This window comes from Macaca fascicularis, chromosome 7 (assembly GCF_037993035.2).
Source record: "Macaca fascicularis isolate 582-1 chromosome 7, T2T-MFA8v1.1".
NCBI lineage: Eukaryota > Metazoa > Chordata > Mammalia > Primates > Cercopithecidae > Macaca > Macaca fascicularis.
In genome coordinates, this window is record NC_088381.1 from 40989189 (window position 1) to 41001238 (window position 12050).

Consider the following 12050-nt stretch of genomic DNA (forward strand, 5'->3'; position numbering starts at 1 on the left):
CAATATCGTGCACCTACTATGTGCCTGGCACTCTTCCAATTTATCTATGTTGGGAAACCAAGGATATGAAAAATTCATAACCCCATTTTCCATTATAAGAATGGGGTAAGAGGGATATATTATCAAGGTACTTTATTTAATTTGATGGGAGGGGAAAGAGAAACATCTTTTTGTAACACCTTGGAAAGTAGCAATTAGCAATTAAGTTCTCCTGAATGCATTCTGTTATTCTCCTTACAGGTTCTTTCAAACTGTTTCACAAGTTGTTTAATAATCCACAAAGAAAACCCTGAATACAATTTAAAAATGCAAATCGGGCCGGGTGCGGTGGCTCACGCCTGTAATCCCAGCACTTTGGGAGGCTAACGTAGGCAGATCACGAGGTCAAGAGATCGAGACCATCCTGACCAACATGGTGAAATCCCGTCTCTACTGAAAATAAAAAAATTAGCTGGGCGTGGTGGCGGGTGCCTATAGTCCCAGCTAGTCAGGAGGCTAAGGCAGGAGAATCACTTGAACCCGGGAGGCGGAGGTTGCAGTGAGCCGAAGTCGCGCCACTGCTCTCCAGCCTGGCGACAGAGCGAGACTCCGTCTCAAAAAAAAAAAAAAAAGGAAATGGGTGTGGTTCTAACTGAAAGAGTAAAGATAAGCATTTTTATTTACTAAAATTATTTTAAATAATAAAGAAAAAGTTACATTCTTGGGAGTTATGTGTAGGTGAGGATTTTTCCATCAGGTTGGAGAACAAATCAACTAATCTTCTAGGGAAAGGTTAGCCTTTGACTCAAGGGCAAGGATTTCCATATCTCTGATATGACTATATGCCTTGAAAATATAGGATTTGTATTGTAGAAGCACCAAGACTGGTGAGGGCTCCAAATCTGAGTTGTAGGGATCAGATGAAAAGCAGTCAGGAGTTGAGAGAGATGACTTGTCGCTATTCTGATGGAGGAGAAATTAGTGGACAGAGTTTATCCTCAAGTGAAAGGTATTGTCAGAGGAAAGTGTTTTTGACAAAAGATATTCCTCTTGGTAAGACATCATCTATAGACCTCTTGGTTTAACTGGATAATCTGCTATAGGATTTGTTATATATTATGGGATATTCCAGGAAACTAGAATTTAGATCCTTTCCACTAAATTTTTATTTGTTTAAGGGTGGAGGGCAGATCCTGGTACACCCCCCACAGAGGACGACTTTGGATAGCAGCCACAGCTAAAAAACCCTCCCCTCAAGAAGTCTCAGAACTCCAGGCTACATATCGTCTTCTTCGTGGGAAAGGTAAGAGCCGTGTGTTCTTCTTTCACTTTTACTTTGTGGAGAGAAGTCACTGACGTTCATCTTCTTTCACTTCCTTCTTTCTTTGGCTTTTTCTTTGTTAAAAGAGACTTTTAATCTTTGTATATGTTTGTTTAGTGGTAAAATCATTGACAGCGTTCAAAGCATTAATCTGTCAGAACAGTGCAAATAAAAATATCAATTTCCAACACAAGAAATCAACTAGTTTTAATTTTTTTATCTGAGAAAATCAACATCTTCTTTACTCTAAAGTTAAAATGACTACTGTAAACTCTGAGATCCTTACATTGGGAAGAACAACCACAAATAGGAATTTTCATTGAGAGTGGCCTAAATAGACACCTACTATTGGATTTGGACACATCAAACTTGATTGACTTTTTTTTTTTTTTTTTTTTTTTTTGAGACGGAGTCTCGCTATGTCGCCCAGGGTGGAGTGCAGTGGCCGGATCTCAGCTCACTGCAAGCTCCGCCTCCCGGGTTTTTACGCCATTCTCCTGCCTCAGCCTCCCGAGTAGCCGGGACTACAGGCGCCCACCACCTCGCCCGGCTAGTTTTTTGTATTTTTTAGTAGAGACGGGGTTTCACCATGTTAGCCAGGATGGTCTCGAACTCCTGACCTCGTGATCCGCCCGTCTCGGCCTCCCAAAGTGCTGGGATTACAGGCTTGAGCCACCGCGCCCGGCCACTTGATTGACTTAAGCAACGTATTTTGGGAATCACCCCAAGAATACTAACTTTGGATCCTTAAAAAGACTTCTGACCTTTGGGCATCCTGTTTTTCCTTCCTCTTATCCAGCTCATACAGTTGTTTTGAGGGTAGAATAAAAGGACAACTACACAACCATCTTTAAAGGTTTTTAAGAAATGAGGCCCAAAGAATCACTAGGAATAAAAAGTTCATGCTTCCTTAAAAGCACTTTTCTATTTTTTTTGAGACAGAGTCTTGTTCTGTAATCCAGGCTGGAGTGCAGTGGTACAATCTCTCCTCACTGCAACCTCCGCCTTCCAGGTTCAAGTGATTCTCCTGCCTCAACCTTCCAAGTAGCTGGGACCACAGGCGCCCGCCACCACACCCAGCTAATTTTTTGTATTTTTAGTAGAGACAGGGTTTCACCACGTTGGCCAGGCTGGTCTTGAACTCCTGACCTCAAGTGATCCGCCTGTCTTGGCCTCCCAAAATGCTGGGGTTACAAGTGTGAGCCACTGCGCCTGGCCTGAAAGCACACTTCTATTTCAATTAATATGACTGGCTTGTTTTAAAGACATTCATTCTTAAGGTTTTAACCACATTTTGATGTTTGTTTGTTTGTTTTTCTTGTCACCTGTGACTGCGTTACTTTACTTCCAAAACTCATCACTGCCAAACTCCAATCTGATCCAATGGCGTATAGTAAATCGATTTGTTTTAGGATGAATTTGTGGGGTCCTTGAACCCTGATGGTATGAGGGCAAAGGAAAAATTTTCTAGCTTAACATGTGGATAGTGCACTAAGCGAGCCACTCACTAGATTTTTTTGCTAAAATGCAAATAGTTGTGCCAAGTAAATCTCACTGTTTACCTTATGTCTACAAATAGATAATGGAAAAAGTTATTAATGTTTGTTCAGAATTGAAAACAGATTCCTGAGTTCCAAGATCACAAAGAAGGAAATTTATTCACTCCTTTTGTTATTCCTGATTCAGATGTGGAATTTCCTAATGACTATCCGTCAGGTTGTCTTCTGGGCTGTGTGGACCTAACTGACTGCTTGTCCCAGAAGCAATTTAAGGAGCAGGTGAGTAAAGAATACTTTTTTTTTTTTGAAATAGAGACAGGGTTTTGCCATGTTGGCCAGGCTGGTGTTGAACTTCTGGCATCAAGTGATCCTCCTGCCTTGGCCTCTTAAAAGTGCTGGGAGTATAGGCGTGAGCCACCACACCCAGCTTGGTGCATATAAATATCTGTATAAAAAGCTATTTCCAGGCTGGGCGCCGGTGGCTCAGGCCTGTAATTCCAGCACTTTGGGAGGCCGAGGCAGGCGGATCACGAGGTCAGGAGATCAAGACCATCCTGGTAACAGGGTGAAACCCCGTCTCTACTAAAAATACAAAAATTTAGCCGGGCGTAGTGGTGGGCGCCTGTAGTCCCAGCTACTCCAAAGGCTGAGGCAGGAGAATAGCTTGAACCCAGGAGGTGGAGGTTGCAGTGAGCTGAGGTCCCGCCACTGCACTCCATCCTGGGTGACAAAGTGAGATTCCTTCTGGGGGGGAAAAAAAGCTATTGCCACAATCCGGTTAACAAGTATATAGGGTCTTCGTCCCTTACCAAAACCTTGCTTCTTTTGAAGAAACCCTTGATTATCCCTTGAATCATTTTGATTGGGGGGTGGGAATACTGGGATCTGTTATTGCTAATTCTGGAGCTTTTGGTCCAGGCTATTGAACTCATGATAGGCAAATGTATTTGACTCTGATTGCCAGGACTGTGTCATATTTGGGAGGAGGTATGTGTATTTATTTATGAATGTACATATGTATGCATTTATTTATTTATTTATTTTTATTTTTATTTATTTTTTTTTTTTTGAGACAGAGTCTCGCTCTGTCGCCCAGGCTGGAGTGCAGTGGCCGGATCTCAGCTCACTGCAAGCTCCGCCTCCCGGGTTCACGCCATTCTCCTGCCTCAGCCTCCCAAGTAGCTGGGACTACAGGCGCCCGCCACCTCGCCCGGCTAGTTTTTTGTATTTTTAGTAGAGACGGGGTTTCACCATGTTAGCCAGGATGGTCTCGATCTCCTGACCTTGTGATCCGCCCGTCTCGGCCTCCCAAAGTGCTGGGATTACAGGCTTGAGCCACCGCGCCCGGCCTATGTATGCATTTATATATTTTTATTTTTATCACTGAAGATTGAACTGATAGGTCGGGTGCAGTGGCTCACACCTGCAATCCCAGCACTTTGGTAGGCCGAGGCGGGTGGATCAGTTGAGGTCAGGAGTTTCAGACCAACCTGGCCAACATGGTGAAACCCCGCTTCTACTAAAAATACAAAAATTAGCCTGGTGTGGTGGCGCATGCCTGTAATCCCAGCTACTCAGGAGGCTGAGGCAAGAGAATTGCTTGAACCCAGGAGGCGGAGGTTGCAATGAGCTGAGATTGTGCCCCTGCACTCCAGCCTGAGTGACAGAGTAAGACTCTGTCTCAAAAAAAAAAAAAAAAAAAAGAAAGAAAAAGAACAGGCACAGTGGCTCACGCCTGTAATCCCAGCACTTTGGGAGGCCAAGGTGGGCAGATCATGAGGTCAGATCAAGACTATCCTGGCTAACACGGTCAAACCCCATCTCTACTACAAATACAAAAAAATTTGCTGCGTGTGATGGCATGCTCTTATAGTCCCAGCTACTTGGGAGGCTGAGGCAGGAGAATCGCCTGAACCCGGAAGGCGGACGTTGCAGTGAGCCGCGATCACGACACTACACTCAGGCCTGGAGGACAGAGCGAGACTCTTGTCTCAAAAAAAAAAAAAAAAAAAGATCGAACTGACATAACTAAAGTACATTTTGGAACAGCAGAGGGAGCTGAAAGACTTTAACTTAATTAGAAAATTCCTGAAATGTAGGACCTTTAAGTTTAGACTCAGAACTAGCAGAAATCCAAAATAATAAAAGTCCATCCTTGAAGCACAAACAGTATGGTTTTCCTGTTCTTTGAACAGTTGCTTTAGATAATAGGGTTTCCACCAGTGTGCTGAAGAAAAAGCTTCGGTTTCATTTTTCTCAGCAAATTCTCTTTCTCAGACTTACTTACCTTTCATTACTGTTATTACTGTCTACTGTTTTCCTTTACTGTTCCCAGCCATTTTACCTTCTCTATTCTTTATTCTTTATTTTTATTTATTTTTTTTTTTTGGAAACTGGGTCTCACTCTGTCGCCCAGGCTGGAGTGCCAATCTTGGCTCACTGCAACCTCTGCCTCCTGGGCTTCAGTGATCCTCCCACCTCAGGCTCCCAGTAGCTTGGACTACAGGCACACACCACCATGCCCAGCTAATTTTTGTATTTTTAATAGAGACAAGGTTTCACCATGTTGGCCAAGCTGGTCTTGAACTCCTGGCCTCAAGTGAACCACCTGCCTAAGCTTCCCAAAGTGCTTTGATTATAGGTGTGAGCCACTGTGGCCAGCCTACTCACTGATTTTTACTAACAATTGTTATCCCTCTAGATTTATGTCTTTCATTTCCTTGTGAGTTACCTCCTCGGCCTCCTCTGATTATGTGTGTGAGTACAATGCATACATTTTGGTGTGAATTTTGAGTTCCAGCCTTTTATTCTTCCCTTAGTATCTGATCCAGACCTAGGCAAAACCATAGACACCTGGAGGCTATCCCCCACACTCTTGTGCCCGCACTATCCCTCTGAGCCTTTTGCCCATTTTTTTCAATGTCTACTTTCTTCCTCCCCCCTCCCTTTTTTCCCCCAGTCTAGAAGTAATACTATAAAAATATCTTACACTGGTGTAGGCTTTACAGTTTTAGAGATTCACAGTCATTAACAGCTTAGTATAACATACTGCATTATGTTTTCTTCCTGGGATATGTATTTGCATTCTAAAAGAGAACCCAGGAGCATCTGGCAGTGTGGATGATGGTTTTTGGCAAGGGGCCTTGCTTTATTTTCTCATCTATTGATCAAGCAAACCACCACCTGATGCAAGGTCAAATGATTTCAATCTCTAGACAGCCAATCTTCTCTGTGCCACAAATTTGTATAGAGAAGGGTAGGAAACTATAATCCTGATCTGTGGAATATTATGAAGGTTATAGGGATTAGAAATCTAACTAAAACAAGTCTTGTTGATTTCCGAAGGATACCTCTTTTTCATGATGCTTCTCCTTGAACTTATATTCTGTCTCATGTCCTGAGGTTGCTTCAAACAGCATGTAGAAGTGCAGGAATCCTCCCATATGTTTCCAGCTAGAGGTGCTGGTAACTCTCTTTATGAATGTCTCTGATATGTAACATTAAAATATAACAGAAGCCAGAAGCCACTAGGCTTCATCAGACATGGGAATCCCATACACATTTTCCCTATGGTTGGTTTTTCTGGAGCTTTTTTCCACTGTTTCTTTTTTTTTTTTTTTTTTTTTGAGACGGAGTCTCACTCTGTCACCCAGGCTGGAGTGCAGTGGTGCAATCTTGGCTCACTGCAACCTCCGCCTCTCAGGATCAAGCGATTCTTTTGCCTCACCCTCCTCAGTAGCTGGGATTACAGGCACATACCAGCACACCTGGCTAATTTTTTTGTATTTTTAGTAGAGGCAGGATTTCACCATGTTGGTCAGGCTGGTCTCGAACTCCTGCCCTCAGGTGATCCACCCACATTGACCTCCCAAAGTGCTGGGATTACAGGTGTGAGCCACTGTGCCCGGCCTCCACTGTTTCTTTTCTGTGTTTAAGAGTAGCATATTAATTTATTCAGAATTGATGTTAGCCCAATTTTTGTCTTATTTGTTGAGTAAAGAGTTTATCAATTTTAAAAGTTGTAGCTTTTGGGTTGGGTGTGGTGGCTTACGCCTAGAATCCCAGCACTTTGGGAGGCCAAGGCAGGTGGATCACTTGAGGCTAGGAGTTCGAGACCAACCTGGCAACATGGCAAAACCCCGTCTCTACTAAAGAAACAAAAATTAGCTGGGTGTGGTGGCGCATACCTAGAGAGACTGAAAAAAAAAAAAAAAGAAAAAAGCAGCTTTGGTGTTTGGCTGCCTCTTAGAAAATATCAAGACCACCCTTTGTAATTTACCTGTCTCTGTTTGAGCTAGAGTTCTGTGGTGTAAGAAATGTAGTTGTCGGGCCGGGCACAGTGGCTCACGCCTGTAATCCCAGCACTTTGGGAGGCTGATGCAGGTGGATCACTTGAGGTCAGGAGTTCGAGACCAGCCTGGTCAACATGGTGAAACCCTGTCTTTACTAAAAAACTACAAAAATTAGCCAGGCGTGGTGGCAGGAGCCTGTAATCACATATTCTCAGGAGGCTGAGGCAGGAGAATTGCTTGAACCTGGGAGGCGGAGGTGGCAGTGAACCGAGATTGGGCCACTGCACTCCAGTCTTAGTGACAAGAGCAACATTCTGTCTCAAAAAAATAAATAAATAAATAAAAGTTTTTTAAAAATGTAGTTGTTGCCGGGTGCGGTGGCTCAAACCTGTAATCCCAGCACTTTGGGAGGTCCAGACGGGCGGATCACGAGGTCAGGAGATCGAAACCATCCTGGCTAACACGGTGAAACCCCATCTCTACTAAAAAATACAAAAAAACTAGCTGGGCGAGGTGGCGGGCGCCTGTAGTCCCAGCTACTCAGGAGGCTGAGGCAGGAGAATGGCGTAAACCCAGGAGGCAGAGCTTGCAGTGAGCTGAGATTCGGCCACTATACCCCAGCCTGGGCGACAGAGCGAGACTCCGTCAAAAAAAAAAAAAAAAAAAACAAAACTGTAGTTGTCTAATCTGTTATACCAGCCTCATTCTTGTTTCTGAATGAATGAGTTGACAGTTTAGGAATAATGGCTCTTGACTAGCATTTACCAAACTATTCCATGGCATAGGTGATTTCTGAGACACAAATTTGGGAAATATCTTTGGATTAAACAGATCTGTTTACTATAGAACATCTGACAGGCCATAACATGCTAGTGTGGATTATGACTCTATAAGAGGTGGATATAACATGCTTTAATGTTTAATTTATGCTCAAAACTTTGAGCATAAATTAATCCCCCACCCGCACATGCACTACCTATTTACATACTACAGAACTGGTATCATGGTATTTACAGTTTAGGAAGTGCTAGTCTAAGTATGCTTGATTTTTCTTTATTCTCATAGGTCAGCTCACTGAGAGAGAAACATCTAGGAAGTGGTTTCCTAACCTGTGACCTGTGTCTTCCTTCAGTATTTCCATATTCATTTATCACCCCGTTGAATTGCATTTTCTTTGAAAACTAATGTGGATCTAGTAATTTTTATTTCAACTGAAACTAACTTCCTGTGTGACTTGGACCACATTTTACTTTTACATGCTGTTCCTTTTTCTTTTCCCCAAAAAATTCAGTAATTTACTTCTGACCTCACATTCTTGACCTTTCTTTGATAAGTTCAAATACACTAAACTCTCACTATTTTTGGCATGGTGTGATCATTTAGTCCTCTTAAAAAAAGAAAATTGAAAAGGTTTTGTTAGTGGTTGTTTTAAAATCAAGTCACTACACTGTTAAGTGGCTTTAAAAAATATGTGCTTTCCCCTGAGCCATGAACTAGTCTTCCTTTTATCTTCTAAGACTAGTATGGCCAGCATGACTAATTTGTGCCAGAAACAATTCCACTAGACCCTCAACCCTCCAAGTAATGGCAGAGGATCCGCCTAGAGAAGGTAGAAGTGATATAGAAAAGGCTATGGGTTCAATTCAGGGTAAAAAGGTAGATGAGAGCCATGTCGTTAAAGCTTCTCCTGTGATTCCCCTGGAAGGAACCCATGCCGTTTGCCAGCATTTTATCTGCCAGCAGCAGATGTAAGCTCTCAAAAACAGCAGGGAGGATGTTGACTGCAACAATGCATCAAGGCTGTGGTTTGTAACCTCAATAGTAAGGCAGTTAAAACTTTTTTTTTTTAACAAAGACATTTTGATTGCCAAATCCATAACCATTAGCAGCTGTGGTTTGAACAGTTCTCTAGACCTAACAAGTTTTCAAAAAAAAAGTTGAGTTGGTAGCTTTTGTTTCTACGTGTCTGTGTTGTGTTTGTGCTATTTATATCCCTGCCTTCAATAGAAAATCTGATTTGTCTGAAATCTCCAAGGTCATTGATTATTCTATTTCTTCTGAACTGAATCCATTCCTTTCCTGCCAGCTTACTGACCCTTTAGTCTATTTGATCTTACAGCTTTTATAACAGCCAAGACTCTATCTTCAAGGAATTATATGCTGAAGCAGTTATACTGCTGGGTGCCCGTTTCCAATAATTGACAGCAGTAGACTTGTAGTCTTCCAGTAGGGAAGAGAATATTACTTGTTCCTTTTTATAGAAAAAGTATCCTCAGGATCTAGGAGAATTGCTAGAAGAAAAGTAAACAATTTTTAAAAATTTAAAAAAAAAAAAAAAGTATCCAAGCAACATAGACCTTCAGGAAGATTCCAAGTATCACTTCATTTGTGGAAATCATCAGCTTCTATCACCAGTGGATTGTCTGTGAGTCTGAGAGGTGAGAAGTTAGAAAATGAAGGATTTAATAGTGAGTATTCAAGCCAGGCACTGGAATTCAAAATGCAGTCCACAAATTCTCTTTTAAAATATGTGAAAATGTCCTGTCTGTTGTACTGAGAAAATCTGCCAATATATAGACCTCAAAATATTCCAATAACAGCCCTCATCGTGAGGGCTGTTATCTGAGACTCAACAAGAGGAAAAATTGTTATGTTACTAAGAACTAGCTTAACCCTGGACAATTCATTAAAATCACAGCTCACTTGAGATATAGGGAATGTATTTTTGGAATTCTCTTGAAGACTGGACTGGAACTTTGACAGGGTGGGCGCGGTGGCTCACGCCTGTAATCCCAACACTTTTGGGAGGCCGAGGCTGGCGGATCACGAGGTCAGGAGATCGAGACCATCCTGGCTAACACAGTGAAACCTTGTCTCTACTAAAAATACAAAAAATTAGCTGGGCGTGGTGGCACATGTCTATAATCACAGCTACTCAGGAGGCTGAGGCAGGAGAATCGCTTGAACCCGGAAGCTGGAGGTTGTAGTGAGCCGAGATCGCGCCACTGCACTCCAGCCTGGGCGATAGAGTGAGACTCCATCTCAAAAATAAATATAAATAAATAAATACTTGAGTGCCTATTATAAATCAGACACTGTTCTAGACACTAAGGGAAACAAAAGGATGAATCAGCTGTGGATTCTGTCCTCAGATGTTTGAAAGACTTCTAGGTAGATATGTATATAAACCAAATATAAAATAAAAAGTGAAGCTAACTGTCTTAAGTAAAGACTGTCTCTGAGAAATATAAAGGAGGGAAAGGTTGCTTCTAGCTGGGAAGGATCCCAAAAGACTTTATTTAAAAAGATGGTTTTGAATTAGTTTTGAAGGGTAGCAATGAAACCTATCACTTTTTGATCAGTTATTATGTGCCACGTTCATTATGCTATTTTCTAATCCTTACAACAATTCCAAGCAGGGTGTCATTTCCCCTCCTTTAGGGATGAAATATCATCCCTAAAGTGTCAAAAGAGTTAAATAACTTGTGTAATTTCCCGAGGTGAGGAGTTCGAGACCAGCCTGGTCAACATAATGAACCTCATCTCTACTAAAAATACAAAAATTAGCCAGGCATGGTGATGTGCACCTGTAATCCCAGCCACTTGGGAGGCTGAGGCAGGAGAATTGCATGAACCTGGGAGGCAGAGGTTGCAGTGAGCCGAGATCGCACCATTGCACTCCAGCCCAGGCAACAGTGCAAGACTCCATCTCAAAAAAAAGTAAATAAATAAAAAATAACTTATGTAATGTCAGTTAATGGTAGAGTTATGATTTTGCTGTTCAAGTGTTCCTACTGAGATGGTAGAAAAGCATATTACAAGGATGAGGAGTAATGGGAGCAAACGCACAGAGGTGAAAAGTTATGGGCCTTGATGGAGAATAATGACAAACCACTTCATTGAAAGAAAAGTGCGAGTATAGAGCAAGTTCTTCCAACCTGTGGCCCGTGGGACGCATGTGGTCCAGGACGGCTTTGAATGAGACCAAACACAAATTTGTAAATTTTCTTAAAACATGATGAGATTTTTTTGTATGTGATTTTTTGTTTTTTTTAAGCTTATCAGCCGTCATTAGTGTATTTTATGTGTGGCCCAGGACAATTTTTCCAGTGTGGCCCAGGGAAGCCAAAAGATTGAACACCCCTGGTATAGAGGAACAAGCAGCAAACAAAAAATGAAATGGGCAGTCCCTATGAACCTAATCTGTTTCTGGGACTACCCAATACAAAAAAATAATTTAAAAAATTAAAAAGGGCCGGGCACAGTGGCTCACGCCTGTAATCCCAGCACTTTGGGAGGCCAAGGCAGGCGGATCACTTGAGGTGGAGAGTTCGAGACCAGCCAGACTAACATGGAAAAACCCCATCTTTACTAAAAATATAAAATTAGCCAGGCATGGTGGCGCATGCCTGTAATCCCAGCTACTCAGGAGGCTGAGGCAGGAGAATCACTTGAACCTGGGAGGCAGAGGTTGTGGTGAGTCGAGATTGTGCCATTGCACTCCAGCCTGGGCAACAAGAGCGAAACTCCATCTCAAGGAAAAAAAAAAAAAAAAAAAAGAATGAAAAGGTAGGTTTGTTCAGATGATAGATAGTTTTGAATGATAGGCATTCAAATCTATCAAATGATAGGCATGTCAGTTGTGGGATGGGAAAGAGTATTTTGAAGGGTTTTTTTGAGGCATTAACATGATCTGAGGCTTGCTTGAGGGAAAACTAATTTGGCAGAAATGTGGAAGATGAAGTGGAGAGATTCTGAAGGTGGGAAGACTAGTGAGAAGACAGTTGTAGTCCAGGATAGAGATATTTGAAAAATCTGTTCTAGGATAAGGCCAGTGGAATTAGGCAAGACAGGAACAATGATGCAAGAGGCTTTATGTAGGTAGAATCAATTACTTGATATGATGCCTTTATTTTGCCTTTAAGTAAACGAAGGCTTAGAGAAAGTGGTCTATTTTGA

The 12050-nt window shown here is 42.1% G+C and overlaps 1 protein-coding gene across 4 annotated transcripts in view; it reads left to right on the forward strand.

The window, feature by feature from the left end:
• Window positions 1-12050, forward strand: part of TRIP4 (thyroid hormone receptor interactor 4) — a 71023-nt gene that overhangs the window by 36702 nt on the left and 22271 nt on the right. For all 4 annotated transcript variants that reach the window (XR_012415040.1, XM_005559780.4, XM_045397303.3 and 1 more), the window contains 2 exons: window positions 1158-1282; window positions 2987-3078. Coding sequence is in view for 3 of the 4 variants with exons in the window: in XM_005559780.4 (XP_005559837.2) it covers window positions 1158-1282; window positions 2987-3078 (217 nt within the window). In the remaining variant the exon portion in view is untranslated. The remainder of the gene's footprint in view (window positions 1-1157; window positions 1283-2986; window positions 3079-12050) is intronic.